The sequence below is a fragment of the Chrysemys picta genome, chromosome 2 (assembly GCF_011386835.1).
Source record: "Chrysemys picta bellii isolate R12L10 chromosome 2, ASM1138683v2, whole genome shotgun sequence".
Taxonomy (NCBI): Eukaryota; Metazoa; Chordata; order Testudines; family Emydidae; genus Chrysemys; species Chrysemys picta.
This window is the reverse complement of record NC_088792.1, coordinates 26,960,960-26,980,836: the sequence shown is the minus strand read 5'-3', so window position 1 is coordinate 26,980,836 and position 19,877 is coordinate 26,960,960. Positions and strand designations below refer to the sequence as shown.

Below are 19,877 nucleotides of genomic sequence, written 5' to 3'. Positions count from 1 at the left end.
GGCCCTGGAGCATGAAGGCTTATATCCCTTCCAAAAATCTGTCATCATTAATACTAACAACGCTGGATATTCTTGATACCCAATTCTTTTTTTTTTTAATCTTATTAAATTCTTGGAGTCAACAACTCCCTGTGGCAAGGAGTTCCACAGTTTTAAGTATGCATTGTGTGAAAAAGTATTTCCTTTTATCCTTTTTTTTGCCTTTTCATTTTGCTCCAGCTCCATCCAATTACTATGTACTAATAATCAGATTGTAAAAGAATAAATATGTAATTGTTCTACCTAATGGTGCTGTGGTGACTTGATGTTTCAATTTTTGGTCATCAGCAGTCAGTGCTTGATGTCATGAATGAGGAGTGTCTGGCTACAAGTTCTACTACAACAAAATATGTACACTGGCATAATATTCCAATTCTCTGGGGTGAAGGTGTCACGTATGCATTTAAAAGTAGCCACTTATTGCTTCAGGCTAAGATACCCTTTTGGAACAGCATCCAAACAACTACACCAACACAATGTACATATTAAATGCTATATACAGACAACACTTTGAAAGTCTATATAACAATGAGAGACGTTATTTCAGTAAGATTGAGCTGCATACCTGGAGTTCTCGAATATCAAACTTCTCTTCAAAGATATAAGCAGCATCCGCACCTGCAGCAAGGCCCCCCATATTGGCCAGGTAACCACAGTAGCCACCCATTGTCTCAATGATGAACACACGACGCTTGGTCCCACTGGCTGACTGTTTGATGCGATCACATGTCTAACCAAAGCACAGAACATTAGGGACTTACGCAAACATGAACAGGCTCTCAACTGTGATATTTACCATATATTATGTGATTCTTTATCACAATTATAAGATTACTGAACTATATTACTATATATATATATATGCACATACACACTCTCATGTCAATTGTTAATTCTGGAGGAAAATATTTCTTCCAGGTCACTTGGACACTATATTCAAAATCGGGTGTTTTGGTAATATCATGTTTGCTTGTGTTATCCTTCCATCTGGCTGCTTTCTGAAAATGTTAAAGGAGAAACTAATCTCGTGGCCCATTCTTATTCTTAAAACTTTGGAGTAGTTATATTGGAGTTTTATAGAGATATAAAAATGGAGTTTGCTTTCTGATCTGGGTGTATATCCACATTTAGCCAGTCTCTACTTTTATTGTGCACATGACTGAAGAAATCACCTTTGATACTGAGGAGTTTTAAGTACACTTCCTAAGAAGTTGTCTTTACAATTTGAATTTATGAGACTGAAGTCCTAGGTGTCTATTGATCCACAATTTGCTTACGCAGAGGGCTAGTCATGCAAATGTCCATGACTTGGCAGCAACAGAGCCAATTTCTCCTACTTCATATCCATAAACACATACTGATTATGGGAGACTGACCTCAAACGACATCTTACCCATTCATAGATAAGAAAAGTTGCTCACTATGAGGAAATCTGTTGGCTTACAAGAAGCATAGGGAATGATGATTTACAGCATCAGAGCTGCCTGTGAGTAGCTTAAACAAGCCTCCACAAAAATAAATTTCAAAAACTGACAGCTCTGATCAGAGGACTAAAGAGAAAACCCCAAAATAGCAGCAGATCAAGTCTAAGACTATTTGAAAAATAATTGCCCTAAACTCAAAAAACCTTTCCTTGAGGGCAAATAGAATTTTGCAAATGCGGTTTGTGGGCCCAGCTGAATTAAGAGGAAGCAGATGAGTGCAAGGATCTGGAAAATTCAAGATCATGAAGTTCTTGCCCTTTATTAACAACTTATTTAGAAGGAAACATAAAAACAGCCCTCAGACCTCTGGAGAGTTTTTGAATGAGTAACTATGGATGCAGTTCTACATTTGATGTTCTTCTATTCTGCTTGTGGATTAATTTTTCCAAATACAGCCTTAGCATCATTTATTTTTGATATATAAAGACAGGTTCTGAGCCTGATATTTGTATTAAATACCTACTTACCAGAGCACAAAACAAATAAAGTTTAAACTGGTAAATGGGAAAGCCTAAAAAATTAAAAAGTCATAAGCATTTAACATTATCATAAATTACAGCATTTAGAGCACAAATAACTATATTATATGTTTATGTATATTTACTTTAGTTCAACTACCAGAGCTATAACATATATATATCTACAAATGATCAAATAGATTGATCTATCCCATATTCTTTTAAAAAACAAGCAGCAACTCCAGAACAAAATACATCACATATTAGTTCAGATCATGCACTTCATCAGTTTGTTACAATGGCAACCCCTTTCTAGCTATCTTGGTTCCTATACTGTGCCCATACTGTGGTCTCCAGTCTTTTCCTCACTGAGTACAGTTCAGTGTAAGCTCTCAATGTACAATAAACAGCAGCATACTTGTAGCAACCCCTGCTGCTTTCACGAATGGCAGACTTATGATCACACCAGTTCTAACTCCCTGGAGACAATGCTTGGGATTTCATGGGGAGTAAGTGTATACATTATGACATCACTAAGGAAATTCTGGCTTTTAGGTGTTGGGGAAGTAAACATATAGGCCAGGCTGTCCAAAAATGACTTGGCTGCCAAACTTGAGATACTCAAAAGGGCCTGCAAATGTTTAGCATATCTGGCACCTTGCATATCTTGCAATGCCAGCTACAAGAATGCCATGAAAATGCCTGTTCTCACTTTCAGGTGACATTGTAAACAAGAAGCAGACAGCATTATCTCCTGCAAATGTAAACAAACTGGTTTGTCCGAGCGATTGGTTAAACAAGAAGTAGGACTGAGTGGACTTGTAGGCTCTGAAGTTTTACATTGTTTCGAGTGCAGTTATGTAATCAAAAACAATCTACACTTGTAAGTTGCACTTTTACGACAAAGAGATTGCACTACAGTACTTGTATGAGGTGAATTGAAAAATATTATTTCTTTTATCATTTTTACAATGCAAATATTTGTAGTAAAAATAATATACACTTTGATTTTAATTACAACACAGAATATAATATATATGAAAATGGAGAAAAACATCCAAAATATTCAATAAATTTCAATTGGTATTCTATTGTTTAACAGTGCAATTAAAACTGCAATTAATCGCGATAAATGCTTTAAAATGTGATTAATTTTTTGAGCTAATCGCATGAGTTAACTGCGATTATTCAACAACCCTATTTTTAATCCTTTCACATCAGAGTCAGTGTTTCACAGAACAATTTCTGCTGGCTGTGATGAACCACCAGCACTAAGGAGTTAACTGTGATTATTCAACAACCCTATTTTTAATCCTTTCACACCAGAGTCAGTGTTTCACAGAACAATTTCTGCTGGCTGTGATCAACCACCAGCACTAAGGAGTTAAAATTCCGGCATGAAGCTTTTGAAGAATGTGAAGTAAAGAATAACAATGTCTGTTTGCTTAAGCTGCTCTTTTAACTGCATGATCGCACATGCATCTGGGAAGCTGGGGAAAGGTTTTAATCCTCCTACTTTCCTATTACAGGACTTCTTCCAACATATAAAGGTCCAGAGTCTGCGAGCACTTACACACATTAATAACTGTTCTCGTGAGTAAAAGTAGTTACTGATAAGCATAAGCATTTTCAGGACTGAGTTCTCCTTGGTACATAGGATATTATTTAGGGAAGAAGCATTTCTGTCATATTATACTAGTTAATAATGCTTATCTGATATTTTCAGAGAGGCAGATCCTCAGCTGGCATAAATTGTCAGCTGAGGGTCTGGCAAAGTGTTTTACGAGGATATTACTGTTCCTCGTTTATTGCTGAGGGGGACATACTCAGACAGGGTAAGTGACTTGACCAAAGACAAATACAATGTCAGCATCGGAAGCAGGTTAGAACTCAAGGGCCAAATTCTGATAATCTTTTACCACAGCGTGAAGCATGCTGCCTCTCCTAAGAATTCTGGTATTCAAAGAAGATGCAAAAAGCAACACTATACTACTGTCAATCTTAACCAAAGACATTAGCTCCAAGACAATGGTGCAGACCCACAGAACTCAAGAGGATTACATGTGAACATAAGAACATAAGAATGGCCATACTGGGTCAGACCAAAGGTCCATCCAGCCCAGTATCCTGTCTACTGACAGTGGCCAATGCCAGGTGCCCCAGAGGGAGTGAACCTAACAGGTAATGATCAAGTGATCTCTCTCCTGCCGTCCATCAGACACAAACAGAGGCCAGGAACACCATTCCTTACCCATCCTGGCTAGTAGCCATTAATGGACTTAACCTCCATGAATTTATCCAGTTCTCGTTTAAACCCTGTTATAGTCCTAGCCTTCACAACCTCCTCAGGCAAGGAGTTCCACAGGTTGACTGTGCGCTGTGTGAAGAACTTCCTTTTATTTGTTTTAAACCTGCTGCCCATTAATTTCATTTGGTGGCCCCTAGTTCTTATATTATGGGAACAAGTAAATAACTCTTGCAAGCCTGGGCATAATTGTCCTCATTTAGTTTTTACTGAGAGCAATAACACGGATGAAGCATTACTGAAAGCTGTGTGGCCTACAATAAAAGGCAGTGGGATAGAAGCAACAACTGTCGGTATTTTCTACCTTGTCTGTGGCCATCTACCATTTATAACTTTTATTGTTGGTACTTCTCACATTTTCAGTCTTTGCCAGGTGAATCACTATTGAAGACTTTGGCCCCACTGATATCAGCCATGTTACCTGCTGTATGCAGAGTTAGATTCTGCTAGTTCTGCCACCACTGGTGGAGCTATTATGGTGCCAATACAACAATGGGAGACTAGGGGAAATGCCATGGTAAGCAAGGACTAAGGGACAAATCCTGGTCTAATTGAAATTCATGACAAAATCTTCAGACACCAAATGACACTAAAAATGTTCTATTTTTAAAGTGATGCTGAGGAGCCAGAATTGGAGAATAAAAGGATTCTGTACATTGTCTAAGGGCAGAGCACACGTGTTCTATCTAATAAGAACAAGGATTACAGGCAACTAAGGACCCAAAGTCATCCCTGTGAACCACTGACTTCAAGGGGAGCTGGAGCCGGCCCACAATGTGCAAAGTGCATTATTTTGGTCATACAGCCCTTTTGAAATCAAATTGTTGGCAATTTAAATGGAAACATGTACAACAGTAATCAGGAGTTGTATCTCAATGCAGTTTGACTATAAAAGGAAGTGCCATCACTGTAAGCCAAGTTTTGATGTACCCAACTTGTAAAATTTACTTTCTCGTTATGCAGTACTTTAAGTGTTGCAGTCATTAGGCCTCAATTCAGCACAGCTCTTAAGCATGTGCTTAACATTTATTATACGACTAGTCCCAGTGAAGTGCTTCATGCTTTAAGCCTGGGCTTATGTGGTTTGCTGAACTGGGATCTTATTCTGTCATTGGTCCATTCCTTGGGTCATTTGCTTTTTTTTAAGGTGCATGGGTTTTTATTCTTTCATTTAAGTATAGCAAAGTAGTTCTAAGCAAATTATTTTAAACAAAAAATGTTATATATTTTATTCTTATTGCAAATATACAAAGGTTCTAAAAATGCATTGAAATAGTTACCCTAATGCCACTATCTAAAACACCAAAACACAATCTAAATAATAGCCAACGTAACTGATTAATTTTAATTAGATTAATCTTCAATCAATCTGGAAAATGTTGATTACCTTCTGATCACAGGAGCTTAATATTTTAAACTAGAATATTTTAGAAAACTAAATGTTTCAAGGTCTTGCTAGTATCACAACAAAGACAGACATTATACAGTTTAATTTTCAAAGGATATGCAGTCTTACCTCCACAATAGCATTCAGGGCAGTGTCAGCACCAATGCTAAGGTCGGTGCCTGGCACATTGTTGCTAATAGTAGCTGGCAACACACAGATAGGAATACAAAACTCCTCAAAGCGAGCACGTGCCTCAGCTAATTGCAGACAACTTTCATAGGCCTGAAGCAGCGGTACAAGTATTATTAGCAATACACCCTTGCATATGAATAGCAAATTATTATGCATTAAGCTAGTGGCTCCTTGCGTGTGATGGGAGGGTTGGCTTTCCATTGGCACAACAAAATAAAATTGGTGATATTAAGGAGGGACAAAAAAAAACTTTCCTCTAAATACCACAACAGTGCACTGGGGTCGCATTGGCACAATGCTTTTCTGAAGAAAGCGCAGAAGGAAGTTAATGTGAGTTAGTACAGAGTGAAAATGAAATGTGGATAGTACAGAGATCTGAAGCAGCTAAGCAGAAACGTAGGCAGCATGAGTGCACTAGAAATAAGTCATCTCAAAATAAGTTAAATGAACAACCACTATTCTATATACTAAATAGTTTAAGGAAAGGTAACTAGAAAAACACCTACACTCAGAAGAAAATGCTTGTGGATACACTGCTATTATAGACTGCTTTTTTTAGCTACTGCTTTGTCCTAGAAGGTGAAGACACCTTTGTCACTGAAAGAAAAAAATCATGAAAATATGGCCTATGTTTTCCAAGTGCCTGCAAGAAGCATGTACAGCAGGAGACACCTGTTTTTATGCATGCAACTCGGATAATTGTGCATAAAAATGCAGGGATATTGCACAAGACCATATATTTTGCAGGAACATTTTAGAGGCTTTTTGAGCGATCTTTCAGGTAGTCTGTGTGCTCTCACAGGCTCCGGAGTTCCTAGTACTCTTCTCTGTAGCGAAGGACTATGGAATGTGCAGCTGTTCTGACTTAGTGAGTGTACTAGTCCAATTCTTCCTCAATATGCAGTGATCCTGAACACCCATTGTGTAGAGAGAATGTGAAAAATCCCACATATTTAATGAATCTCCAAAGGAAATCCAAAGCCTGTAGTACTTTTTCTTTTCAACAGTCTCGCTCTCCCAGCGGGGAAAGGGGTGCACTGTGGGGTGGGAGTGGGTATAAAACACCCTATTGCTACATGAGAAGAGAGCTCTGCAGGCCAATCAGCCTCCCCCCACTAAAATCCATCAGGTGTCTGTGTAGTGGTGGATTGTAAGTAGGAAATGGGAAGGGAAGAGGTGATTGGGACATTTCCAGGAGGGAAGATGGGGGATTGGAGTCGATGTGGAGGGTCCACATGGTTTGGAGGTATGACGTAGTGGCAGGAAATCAAATGAAAATCTCACCTCCAACACTCCATCCCTGGGTATTTTGGAAATTTTACTTTCACTTACAGCTAAAACTGGGATTTGACTGATCCCAGTGTCACTTCTGGACTAAAATGCTGTCCAGTTATCGTTGCACTGCCGAGAAGTGCCACAGGTAGGAATGAGGGGAATGGCATTTGTCTTTCAAGATCAGCCACTGGAAAGCCTTGGTGGGGGAACTTCACAGAACAGTCACTACCCCAGCCCAGCCAGGCTACTTTGAGTTTTTCCTTACACCAGAAAAAAGATACACTGAGTTGGGAACTGGTTTTGTTTAGTGAAGCCTCAAAGCAGGTTGGACATCTGCAAAGCACTTATGAGCACAGCTGCAGTTTTAGCCAGAGGCTTTGGGAAAGTGGTTCAGTTAGAGGGAGAACTGAAACAATTACTGGCACAACCATTTAGTTAGTCTGCAATGAAAGATACATTTTACTTGCATTAAATACTGCGTCGTTTCATATGATGCAAGTGTTTTTAGCAAACACATGCGTGAACACTGTGCAGTAACCCAGGACTGTTACTGTCTGAAGACATGCAACAACCCAGTATCACTGTTGCAAAAAACCCCAAAATAGTCACTTTATACAAAGAGTATATTTCACGCAGTCTATAAAGGGTTAAATAATTAACTGATGGTTTAATAAATGGTTAATCAATTGTTATAGATTGTATAACCATCTAGCCTAGAACACTGATTGCTCATGTCAGTAACATGCTTATAACATCTATGAATCAGTTCCAACTCTTTATAAATATACCCTTAATATAAAATGTGACCAAAGATACTGTATAAGAACATACAATAACTCACCATCATCCCTCCTCTACCCAGCCGCCGTTTGCTACTGTTTCTGGTTCCTTCCCCAACTCGGTTAGATGATTCACCTCTTACCTCTGCTGATTTCCTGACAGACTGTCTCTCATCCCTCACACATGGCTGGTGCTAGGCAGCTCCTCTCCCGTTTTTCCATTCTCCATCTGTGGCTGGCATCTTTCCTTCCCCCTCCCCTCTTACTCCGACTCCTTTTTGCTATGCCTGTGCAACAAAAGCTGTGCACGGGCTAGTGTGGATAACCACAGCCGCAAAGAGAGTGCAGCACGGACAGTTCAAGAACAGTACAGATTCTGGGAACGAACTTGGCTCACCAGCCCGCTCTGAAGCCTGCACTGTGCTATCTTCACTGCTACTGTTACCTGCACTAGCGGGACTCAAACTAGCTCAGCTAGGCTGGCCTGTGCACAGGTTTTGCTGTGCAGACATAGCGTGAACTCAAGACTTCTTCCTATCTCCTGCTCAGCTCTTTGTTTCTTTCTCTTAACCCCTCCAAAGCCCATCTTGGTTTATGTCGTTTCCAATTATTTCCCCCCACCCTCTTTCCAGGCTCTGTTGTCTGTGAAGGGGGCTGTAAATTAGTTTCACTCTGTTCAATCCAATGCAGAGCTCCCTGCCTTCTGTAAAATCATGGTGCAGAATTTTCTCTGAAATCCTCCCCTGGCTAGAAATTTGTGCTGCAAAATCCAAGTTTTCATTTAAAAATCTAGCCTTTGGTGTTGTAAAGAAAACAATTCGAAAACACTGACCAGTGTACACTTCCTGAGTGCTGTGTTCCTGTTTGCAGACAGCCTGAAACAATAGCCTTGAAAGTGCTGTCTCATTCACTTTCATAGATCGTTAACACTAAACATTTTAATTTAAATATCAGCACTATGTTAATGATCTGACTGATGATTTTTTTTTAGCAGAAACTACCAGCTAACATGCTTATCCCACAATCCTCAAATGTCTCCTATGCCCAGCTAGGTGCAAAAGTGCCAAATGCTACCTTGTCAGCAAACAAACCTCCACAAGTTTGCCCCAGATTATCTCGGCAATGCAGTTATACAATGTCACTACAAAAATCTTTGGCATATCAAAAATGAAATGTAGGAACAGCAGAAAATTAATTCCATTTAATATCAAAATGAACAACACAGGACAAATTGTACTGCGCATAAGATTCACTTTTTAAATATGTGATTGATAAAAACCCTGCATTCTAAAATGCAAGTGAAACTGTCACAAAATTTCCCGGGTGCTGTGCTAAAGAGCCTCAGAATCCAATAATCTTGCTACACAATTTAGGTCCCATTGCTAAGAAGTGCACGGGCCTTTACTGGAACCTAATCACTCTTTTCTTTAGGTTGTAAATTCTTCAGGGCAAGGAGTCCTATTTTTCGTAGTTCATCTTCTATTCCAGGGATCGGCAACCTTTGGCACGCAGCCCATCAGGGAAATCCGCTGGCAGGCCGGGACAGTTTGTTTACCTGCAGCATCCGCAGGTTCGGCCGATCGCAGCTCACACTGGCCGCGGTTCGCCATTCCAGGCCAATGGGAGCTGCGGGAAGCAGCGGCCAGCACATCCCTCAGCCCGTGCCACTTCTTGCAGCCCCCATTGGCCTGGTACGGCGAACCATGGCCAGTGGGAGCTGCGATCGGTTGAACCTGCAGATGCTGCCGATAAACAAACCATCCCGGCGTGCCCGCGGATTTCCCTGATGGGATGCGTGCCAAAGGTTGCCAATCCCTGTTCTGTTCAGTGCTCTCATGTACCCTCTCTAATTCAGAATTGCTGTATGTACATTAATTGCTACCTATTAACTCTACAATACTTTTCCTGATTCCAATGAATGGGAAATAACTAAGTATTTTAAAATATGCCAAAGCACTACTGGATGATTATCGGTTGTCTGTATGGAGAGAAATACCCTGAACTACCCATGATTTAATTTTGGAGTTTACTTTGGGATTTAGTTGTGGTTAGGAGAAATATTTTACTTTTTCCTTACAGGCTTCATGACAGTAAGTATCACCCTTGAACAGATTTTATATACAAACACATTGTGGGCAACACAAGGCATACAATGCAACAACTAACCAAAAATTATACTTGTAGTATGTACAGAGGACAGTTTATCTGATTATGGAAAAGAAGCTTGTCAGTCAGGAAGTCAGTATCCTATCATGGCATTAAGATACTGCTTACATGCCTGAGTACTTTTCAGACATTCTAACACAGACAGCTAAAGTAACCAGCCACACTAAACTTTTTCAGGATCTCAGAAACCTGCCTATTCACATACTAGAGGCCTCATTACCCACTAGCAGACCATATACTTACCTTATTGCAAACTGAGAAAATTGACAAAGATTGACATTTAAGTGAGAAAAGTAGCAATAAAACAGTTGCTTCGAATCCCTACAACTAAGTTTCAGGTCACTTTAGTGCTCATGAAAGATGCCAGACTGATAGCGTTGGAAACTATGTCATATACTTATCCACAGAACAGGGACATCAGGAGTACAAGAACCATTAACTTCACTACTAATGTGCTTTAATACTGTGCTAGAGGAATCACCTATAGGAGGAGTTTATTCTTCGTGCCCGTGCAATATCTCTGCTCACTATTCTCACTCGCATGAACTGGAAGGAGACTGCCTATTCATACTTAACAAGCCAATTGGCCATCACAGAGGGTAATGTCATTACTCAGTATGATCTGGATGACCTTAAAGCGAAAGGTTCTATGTCAGTGGTGGGCAACCTGCGGCCCGCGGGCTGCATGTGGCCCATCAGGGTAATCCGCTGGTGGGCCGCAAGACAGTGTTTACATTGACCATCTGCAGGCACGGCCACCTGCAGTTCCCAGTGGCCACCATTCGCCATTCCCGGCCACTGGGAGCTGTGGGCAGCCAGACCTGCGGACAGTCAATGTAAACACTGTCTTGCGGCCCGCCAGCGGATTACCCTGATGGGCCGCATGGGGCCCGCAGGCCGCAGGTTGCCCACTACTGATCTATGTACCATTACCAGTTCTCTGAGTGGCCCACCATAGCTTCAGTTCAGATGCTCAGAGGGCAAAAGGCTTATACAGCTTATGAACTTTTGTAAGAGAAAAAAGTCCTTTTTTTTTTTTTAAACAAAAGACTTTTTTAAAATAAAAGGTTAGTTCTCTTCACAGATGAATTGAATCTATGGCTTCCTGAACCATTACATTTTATATACATCTCAAAACAAAATCTAGGAAGAAATAAAACACAAGAATTGGACAAAATTCTAGCCTTTTATTAGTAAAATGCATCAGCTTCAAAATAGAAAAAACTATTATATTAACAACATGGGAATACGCTCTGTCTGATATTTAGTGATGTTACCTGAAATCTAAAATCTTTCCCACTGTATTGCATAATATTGCTGTGTGTCCTGCTCTGTGTGAAACAGTCTACAAGCTCTATAAAGATGAGTTAGGTAAATGCAGAAAGCCTATGAAGAGAAGAAAAGCAGGCATCATGCACTATAGCATTATTTTACTTACCTTGATTTGCTGTCAATCTTTTTGGAATGGAGAATTTTATTTACCAGAACTGGAAACAAGGCCAACTTAGATATAACATGGACCATGTGTAAGGAATAATTTAGAACTAAATTTTTATCAGTTGTTTACAGTCTTGACAAGGGCAATATTATAAGGGAAAAGAAACATCTAATAATGCACAAGGGTCTAATTTTGCTAAAAGTAAATAAAATGAAAAGTTGACCCCTTGTTCTTGTGTTATATGAAGGGGTAAATAACAGTTCCTTATTCATTTTCTCCACACCAGTCACCATTTAATAGACCTCTATCACATCCCCCTTTAGTTGTCTCATTTCTAAGCTGAACAGTCCCACTCTTTTTAATCTCTCCTCCTCTAGAAGCTGTTCCATACCCCTAATAATTTGTGTTGCCCTTCTCTGTACTTTTTCCATATTCTAATATATCTTTTTTGAGATGGGGCAACCAGAACTGCACACAGTATTCAAGGTATGGGCGTAGCATAGATTTATAGAATGGCATTATAATACTTTCTGTCTTATTATCTATCCTTTCCCTAATGGTTCCTAACATCCTGTTAGCTTTTTTGACTGCTGCTGCACACTGAGCAAATGTTTCCAGAGAACTATCCACAGTGACGCCAAGATCTTTTTCTGCTATTTACCTCTTCCCACTGTGAAAACTTACTATTTATTCCTACCCTGTGTTTTCTATCTTTCAACAAGTTACTGATCCATAGGAAGACTTTCCCTCTTATCCCATGATTGCTCACTTTGCCTAAGGGCCTTTGGTGATGGGCCTTGTCAAAAGCTTTCTGAAAGCCCAAGTACACTATATCCTGCATCACTCTTGTCCATATGATTGTTGACCCCCTCAAATAATTCCAGAAGACTGGTGGGGAATGATTTCCCGTTACAAAAGCCATGGTGATTCTTTCCTGACATATTGTGTTCATCTATGTGTCTGATAATTCTATTCTTTATTACAGTTCCTCAGATTTGTCACCTAAAAAGAACTGCTCAGGTGTGGGAATCTCCCTCACATCTTTTGCAGTGAAAATGATGCAAAGTAGAGCATTAGTAGAATACCTACTTATTGGAGAAACATCTGAGAAATAAAACCTAATCTTTGTAATATATAAGGACACCCTGTAACTGTTTATTGTAACTGGGTACTCTAATGTTTGATGTAGGGAAGGGATTTCCTCTTCTACACTGCCATAAATTGTCACTAGATTTTTACTTTGGGCTTTGTAGTGGTGCTTTTTTCTTTTTTTCTCCCCTCTCCCCTGTATATGTATGCAGGAAAGACCATTTGTGTGTATACAATGTTGTTGTAGCCATGTCGTGCCCAGGATATTAGAGAGACAAGGGTAGGTGAGGTGATATCTTGTATTGCACCAACTTCTGTTGGTGTAAGCGACAAGCTCGTCTTCAAGTCCTGGTTCAATAAAATATATTACCTCACCTGCTTTGTTTCTCTCATTTGTGCGTGTGTGTGTGTGTGGCAGCCTCATTCTATTACTTTCCAAAATCCAAAAGTTAAAAAAAATGTATAAAATGAAAATGGAGTCTTTCTATACAGTGCATGTGAAAAATGGTTGGAACTTCTGGAGGAAAGAGAAAGCTAAGTGTACCAGGATTTTTCAGTTCAGTAAGTATCTCTTGCATGCAGCCACCAAACCATGTTTCAGATTATGTTTCCAATGTTCTGGTCTATAAAATATCCACTTCTAGCCAATTCAATCAGCATTAACTTGAACGCTTTGTTAGTAAGCACGCACACTTGAACAGACTTACATCAGTTATAGTGTTCAGAGCAGTATCTGCACCAATGCTGAAATCTGAACCCGGTACATTGTTGGATACAGTTGCAGGAACCATAACCATTGGAACACAGAACTCGTCATATTTCTCACGGGCAGCTGATAATTCCAAAAGTCCCAGGTAGGCCTGTTGGGCACAGGCATGATGTGAACAATTAGAAGGGATAAAAAGAGGACAAGGGTGGAATTATAACATGGATAAGGCCACAGGGAGAGCCATTTTTACCACAGCACACATCGGGTTAATAAGGAACCACTAAAATCTAACAAAAAATACATAAAAATTAAATATATATATATATATATATATACATTTAAAATCTGAGACAAACAAGAAGTACACCTTTCACTCTCAATGAGACATATACTTTATACATACCCAATGCTCTATATCAGAGATTGGCAACCTTTGGCATGCGGCCCGTCAGGGAAATCCACTGGCGGGCCGGACCAGTTTGTTTACCTGCAGCGTCCGCAGGTTCGGCCAATCGCAGCTCACACTGGCTGCGGTTTGCCACTCCAGGCCAATGGGGGCTGCGGGAAACGGCGGACACCACATTCCTCGACCCGCACCACTTCCCGCAGACCCCATTGGCCTGGAATGGTGAACCGTGGCCAGTGTGAGCTGCCATCGGCCAAACCTGTGGACGCTGCAGGTAAACAAACCGGCCCGGCCCTCCAGCAAATTTCCCTGACGGGCTGCGTGCCAAAGGTTGCCGATCCCTGCTCTATATAATAGGAAAATGTTACTGATTCCCATACATTTTAATATCATAGTTATTTTCATTTAAATTCCCTTAATCTCATCGCTTTAGACTTGATTCAGAAAAATACTTATGCAGGCACATAAATCCATCCACATTCAGGAAGGCACTTAGGAAAGTGCTTAATTTTAAACATATGCTTACGCACTTTCCTGAAAAGGAATTCTTTCCTGAATCAGGGCCTATATGAAGTAAAAGTTATTTTGGTTAAAAGACTTAAAAACTTGTCTCCAAAAATAAAAATATATTTCTAGATTATTGACCCAGAAATTAAAATATATCAGAATGAAAGAAACATGTGAACTGGAGTGGCTTAAACAAGAAGCCAGGGTGCAGTTTTTATTATAATTTAAAGACTACTATGGGGATTTTCAAAGATGCCCTCATTTTTCAGGAACACAAGTCCCATTGGAACTTGTGTTCCTAGGTCACTTTGGCTCTTTTGAAAATCTGTTCTACCCTGCTGTCTTACCTTTGATTAAGGAAAAAAAATTATTTTGTTTTGCACTTACTATTAACTATTCTGGATTCCAAAGCTCAAAAGACATGGATCATCTCCAAAATTTCTTATCTCAAAAGCTCTTGCTCTGCTCCATATGTCAAAATTCATCATAAGCAAAATTTTAGTTATGGGCAAAAGAAAATATTTTGGTGCTTAAAAATGAGTGTAGCGTGTTTCAATTCCACTCCAGCTAAGAAGTTAACAGAACAACTAAATAATGTACCTCAAATCCACCAATAACCATAAGGGCGTTGATGTTATTAGTGCGCATCTGGTCAGCAATCTTCTCCAAATACTTTGCAGGGAGGGTACTAAAAATAGTTAAATCAAAAGGAGTACAGAGGTCAAATATCTATGGATATTGCTGACAATACCTGTTCGTTTTGGTAGGATGGGTTGTTAAATTGTCAGTACAGTGAAAAGTTCTATATTTTACATACTTAGGCTATGTCTGCAATCTGAGCTGGCAGGGCAGGGTGATTCCCCTGCTCGTGTACCCATACTCTCACTTGCTCTCATCAACCTAGTGTGAGTATAAATAGCAGTGTAGCCTTGGCAGCATGAGCAGTGGCAGTAGAGGCACAGGTTCGCCATGCCAAGTATGTACCCACTGGTTTCAGGTAGGTTTGTATTTGGCACACCTAAGCCATGCCTCTCCTGCCCTGCTCCCTCCCCGATGCTACTGCTATTTATACTCTAGCTCAATGAGAGCTAGCACAGTATGTGTATTGGAGCAGGGGAAATCACACCCCTCGCTTGTAGTATAGACATAGGCTTATCCATAGAAAGATTTTATTTTCTGGCTATCACCTATATTGAAATGATTACACAATACAATTGCAGCCAGTAACAAAGGAAGCCAGGAAAGGACTTTTTTGGAAATCCACTCCAAAAATTAGATAAACTCAGTCTATTCTATCTTTAGCAGGTCTTCTCCTTCTGTTCTTTTAAACCATGAGGAGCAAATAGTTTTTACGTAAGGTTTCCCCATGACCAACAGTCCTAAACGTTACTGAGGTGATTAATTTAAATAGGGTAACCAGATTTGCGAAATCTAACTTTAAGTTCTTTGGTAAATGGGTTGAAAGAATGTGTTAGTCACAAGATAAAGCCATGATTCTGCAGGTTGCTCCTTGCAGATAGACATAACATGGTTCTGCATGGACACAGCAATCCATGCACTACTTGTATATTGCAAGACTGTAGTGTACCATGTAACCATGCTTCTTGTAACTACCTACAATAATATCCTGTAGCATTAGCCTTAACTGTCTTAAAGGAATGATACACAACAAGGGACTATTTTAATTCTGTCTCTACTGATGGAAACACATTAGTATCACAAAATGATGAATATTTACATCCTGAACGTAAAAGAGAACAGATGTCAGACAAATTCTCAAAAATCAAAAAAAAGCTTCAATACATAAATGTACAGTAAAGACAGCACATGCAGCTCACTCAGTGGCAGATTAGCCACTGGGACAATGGGGCAGGTGCTGAGGGGCCCCCGCCAATTGGGGGGCACCCAGAAAAATGGGGGTGCTCCTTCCTGGCAGCAGGGTGCCTGGTGCACCTGCCAGGGAGCAGGCTCAGGGCGTGGGGGCTTGTCCCGCTCCCCCCACCTACCTGGTGCTTCTGCCGGGGAGTGGGGTGGGGCGCAAGGCTTGCTCCATCTATCTGCCCGACGCTGATGTCGGGGAGCAAGGGAACCCCTACGTCCCCAACCCCACTCCCCGGCAGGAGTGCCAGACAGGAGGCAGGGCAACCCCTAACCCTAACCTGTGCCCCAATTTCATTTCCCCAGCAGGAGCGGTAAGGGGGGGGGAACTGCAGGCAGAAGGGGTGGGGAGGGGCCCCCCACTTGCTCTGGCCCAGGGCCTCACAAACCCCAATCCACCTCTGAGCTCACTAAAAGGTACGTTTTGGCCACTGTTCCTTCTACTTGGGTAAAGTGATCGCAGCCAAAATTATGATATTACCGTTTTGTGCCAAGAAGCGACCCTCCTTGGCCAGTCCAACCTCCAACATCTCCCCAGCTGATTTCCTTTATCTACAAATAAAATTAAAAAGAGGAAGTTCCCTTAAGTAACATTCCAAATGCTACTTCTTTGGTCATGCAACAGATGCAGTTTAATGTAAAGCTTTTGGAACAGATGTTTAGCACTATGGGAGCTGCCACAAATGAGACCTGGCAAAAAAATCCCACAGCTCGGTTTCAAGAGGTTAATTTAATCTCCCTTGAAATTTTACCCTTCTCTCTATCCCCATCCTTAGCTCTCCTCTATTTGTTTCTTCTCCCGCTATGAATCCTGCCTCCAACTTTTTCCTCAACTCTTATCTTTTGTCCCCTCTCCATCTCATCTCCTCCCCTTACCTTTAGTAACAGTATAATGCAAGAATCCAACACCAGGTTCCTAGCTTGGTCCTTCACTCAAGAGAAGGAACAATTTTCACTCTGTTGTGACCTAACCCCCCACTCCCATCCTCTTGCTGAATTAGGAAGTGGAATATGACAAACTCTGTATCCATCTTCTTTTTGGAGACCAGGTTAGCTGATGGGTTGCCTTTGACATGGAGGAAGGGAAGTATCATGATAGACCTAGCCCCACTTTCTGAAAAAGCAACCAACTTCTGTCTGCTCTAAAGAGAAATCCTTCAGGGTTTCAAAAATATAGCATGTCACAAATCTCAGGACTTAGTTGCTGCATAGTTTTCAGAGTAGCAGCCGTGTTAGTCTGTATCCACAAAAAGAACAGGAGTACTTGTGGCACCTTAGAGACTAACAAATTTATTTCAGCATAAGCTTTCGTGGGCTACAGCCCACTTCACATGAAAGCTTATGCTCAAATAAATTTGTTAGTCTCTAAGGTGCCACAAGTACTCCTGTTCTTTTTGCTGCATAGTGTAGCATATTCCACTGAAGGGGTATATCTGACAATAAGACACAAACATGACAATAGATTCAGTGATTTGTCTGTTATCTCACTGTTATCTAGCCTATGTACTTATCTCCAGATGCTTCACACTCCAATGGCCACTACAATGTAGGCAGTCTGCCAAACACTCAACATCCTGCCAAGGTCACATTAAAGCTGTCCTCTGTGTAGGAGCCATGAACCTCTTATACAGAGAATTTCTCATCCAAAATATCCAGGAGGCAAAAGAATTCAGACCGGGTTAACCTAAGACAGGATGCTCTTAGAGGTACATTTTATACAGAGCTGCTTGTTTGCAGACACGTATTACAGCTGCAAAAGTGTCTGAGTGAAAAAATAACTGCAGCCACAAAATATAGTAGGCTGAGCCTCTGCCTACTTGGACTGTGCCTGCAGTAAGACAGAGGTACAGCTATTCAGATTTGTGCCACATTTCAACGGCTGGCATAAATTCTGCACCCTCAAACAAGAGAGCCACCCTTCTGAAATAGTACCAGCTCTGGAAAGAGACTATTTTTCTGTTCAGTATAGCACTACACACCTTGTTGGTGTATAACAATGTAACAAATAATCTCAAACTGAATATTAATGCATAGATTAACTGGTTCTGGGCTGTAAGGGAATTCCGTTGCTGGTGTTTAGACATCCTTAGTCTCTATAGCAAGTGCTTAGCAATGGGAAAGGTACACACGTGACATGATCTATGTATTTATAAGTTTTTGTTGGTAATAAAGTATACAGCTCCAATCTGAATAACTACGTGTTTCTATAGATAAGCAGTTAAATTTAAAAACTCTTGTGGAGTCAGTTCACTGAATGATATCACAGTCATTTCTGTATCTCCACTAGAAATATGACAAAAAGGTAAAAAATAAAAAAAAACAATTGACAGTACTTTAAATGAAGTCATTTTGTACTAACCTGGCCATTAGCAAAGCCTTCAAATCCATCAATGACAGCAAACATGGTGTGACCTTCAGTTATGCCAACTCTTACTGCAGATCGGACAGCAGCATTCATACCAGCTGCAGGGGCACCTACATTTAAAACTGCCACATTAAAATTAGTCTGCAAAAGAAAGAGAAAACAATTGTTAGGCAGAATGTACAACAGTGAAGTGACTGACAGATATTCTAATTTTACATAGCAACTGTACAGTAAAAAGATCTACAGCAGTTTTCAAAAGTTTAAAAAAACTGTTCTAGATTTAAGTGGGTGAAAAGATTTCAGCACATTATCTTCAAATTTTAAAAAGCCATATAGAAACAATCAGTAAAGGAACAAAAGATCTAGCTTTTCTAATTTTTTTTAAAACAGTTTTGACCAAGAGCTGCATTTGCCTTGAAGATCAAATCACTCAGGATCTTGTATTTTCGTTCTAACAGGGTCAAAAAATATGACCGAAAAAAACTCAGTTATCCACTTGGTGTCAGAATATCAGTGCAGAAATTTGCAACAAAGAACACCCAAAGTAGGCAAGGCAAAGAGTGGGAAGGGACATGTTTTGGTCCAGTGGCATAACCACTAAGCATGTGTTATCAGCTGACTCATGGAGCAGAAAAGACATCAGCTTGAAATTAAAATGCCTGCCAAATCCTTATGCGGGCAAGATACCATAACAACAGTCACTTAAAGAGACTTTCACAGTGGGATTATGGTTCAGAGATCAGATTTAGACAACACGAACTACTTTTGGGTAAGTAATGTTTGCTATTGACGCGAATTAAAAGTATTGAATTTAGGTAAAGGTTTTTAGTTCTTTCAGAGTTTAGAATGTCTCTCTATTTAATTCTACAGTGAAGTCAGGATAATGAACATGTGTACTGCAGTGATTTCGCAGCTAAGGCTACAACATCAAATAGAGGTTTATGACTTTACTAAAGATCAGAGCAGAGAACAAGCTGGGCTGTAAGGAGAAAAGCTCTTAATAAAACAAGATCTGCAATAATAAAGGGAAACAGAATATTATCAGGTAATTTGTGTTTTGTACACATGCTTTTATCAGTGTCAAAGTCCCTCTTTGCTTAATTATGAATTTACCTTGGATATGTCAAAACAATTGTTTGTAGGTGGATTTACAGGAGAGCACATTCAGTACTCCTCAGGTAACCAAATACACACAATGTTGTCATAAGATGTTCCTTTTATTTATAGGTGAGATATATAGGGTCTGATTCTGACCTCACACCAGTTTTGGAACAGCAAATATTCTTTTCTGCAAAGGAGTTACTCCTACTTCACACTGGTGTAACTGAGACCACGGATTCTTTCCTAAAGAAACAGCTCTATGCTTTGATTTCTATTGTAAGTGCTACAGGTAATGACAA

General features: G+C 40.2%; 1 protein-coding gene across 8 annotated transcripts in view; it reads right to left on the bottom strand.

The window, feature by feature from the left end:
- Nucleotides 1-19,877, bottom strand: part of PFKP (phosphofructokinase, platelet) — an 81,376-nt gene that overhangs the window by 8,166 nt on the left and 53,333 nt on the right. For 2 of the 8 annotated variants that reach the window (XM_008162934.4, XM_042858802.2), the window contains 6 exons: nt 18,472-18,618; nt 16,594-16,664; nt 14,835-14,922; nt 13,320-13,472; nt 5,803-5,955; nt 605-769 (listed from right to left, as the gene is read on the bottom strand). In XM_008162934.4, coding sequence (XP_008161156.2) covers nt 605-769; nt 5,803-5,955; nt 13,320-13,472; nt 14,835-14,922; nt 16,594-16,664; nt 18,472-18,618 — 777 coding nt within the window. The remainder of the gene's footprint in view (nt 1-604; nt 770-5,802; nt 5,956-13,319; nt 13,473-14,834; nt 14,923-16,593; nt 16,665-18,471; nt 18,619-19,877) is intronic. The other 6 variants (XM_008162944.4, XM_008162940.4, XM_008162939.4 and 3 more) reach the window with 3 other exon arrangements.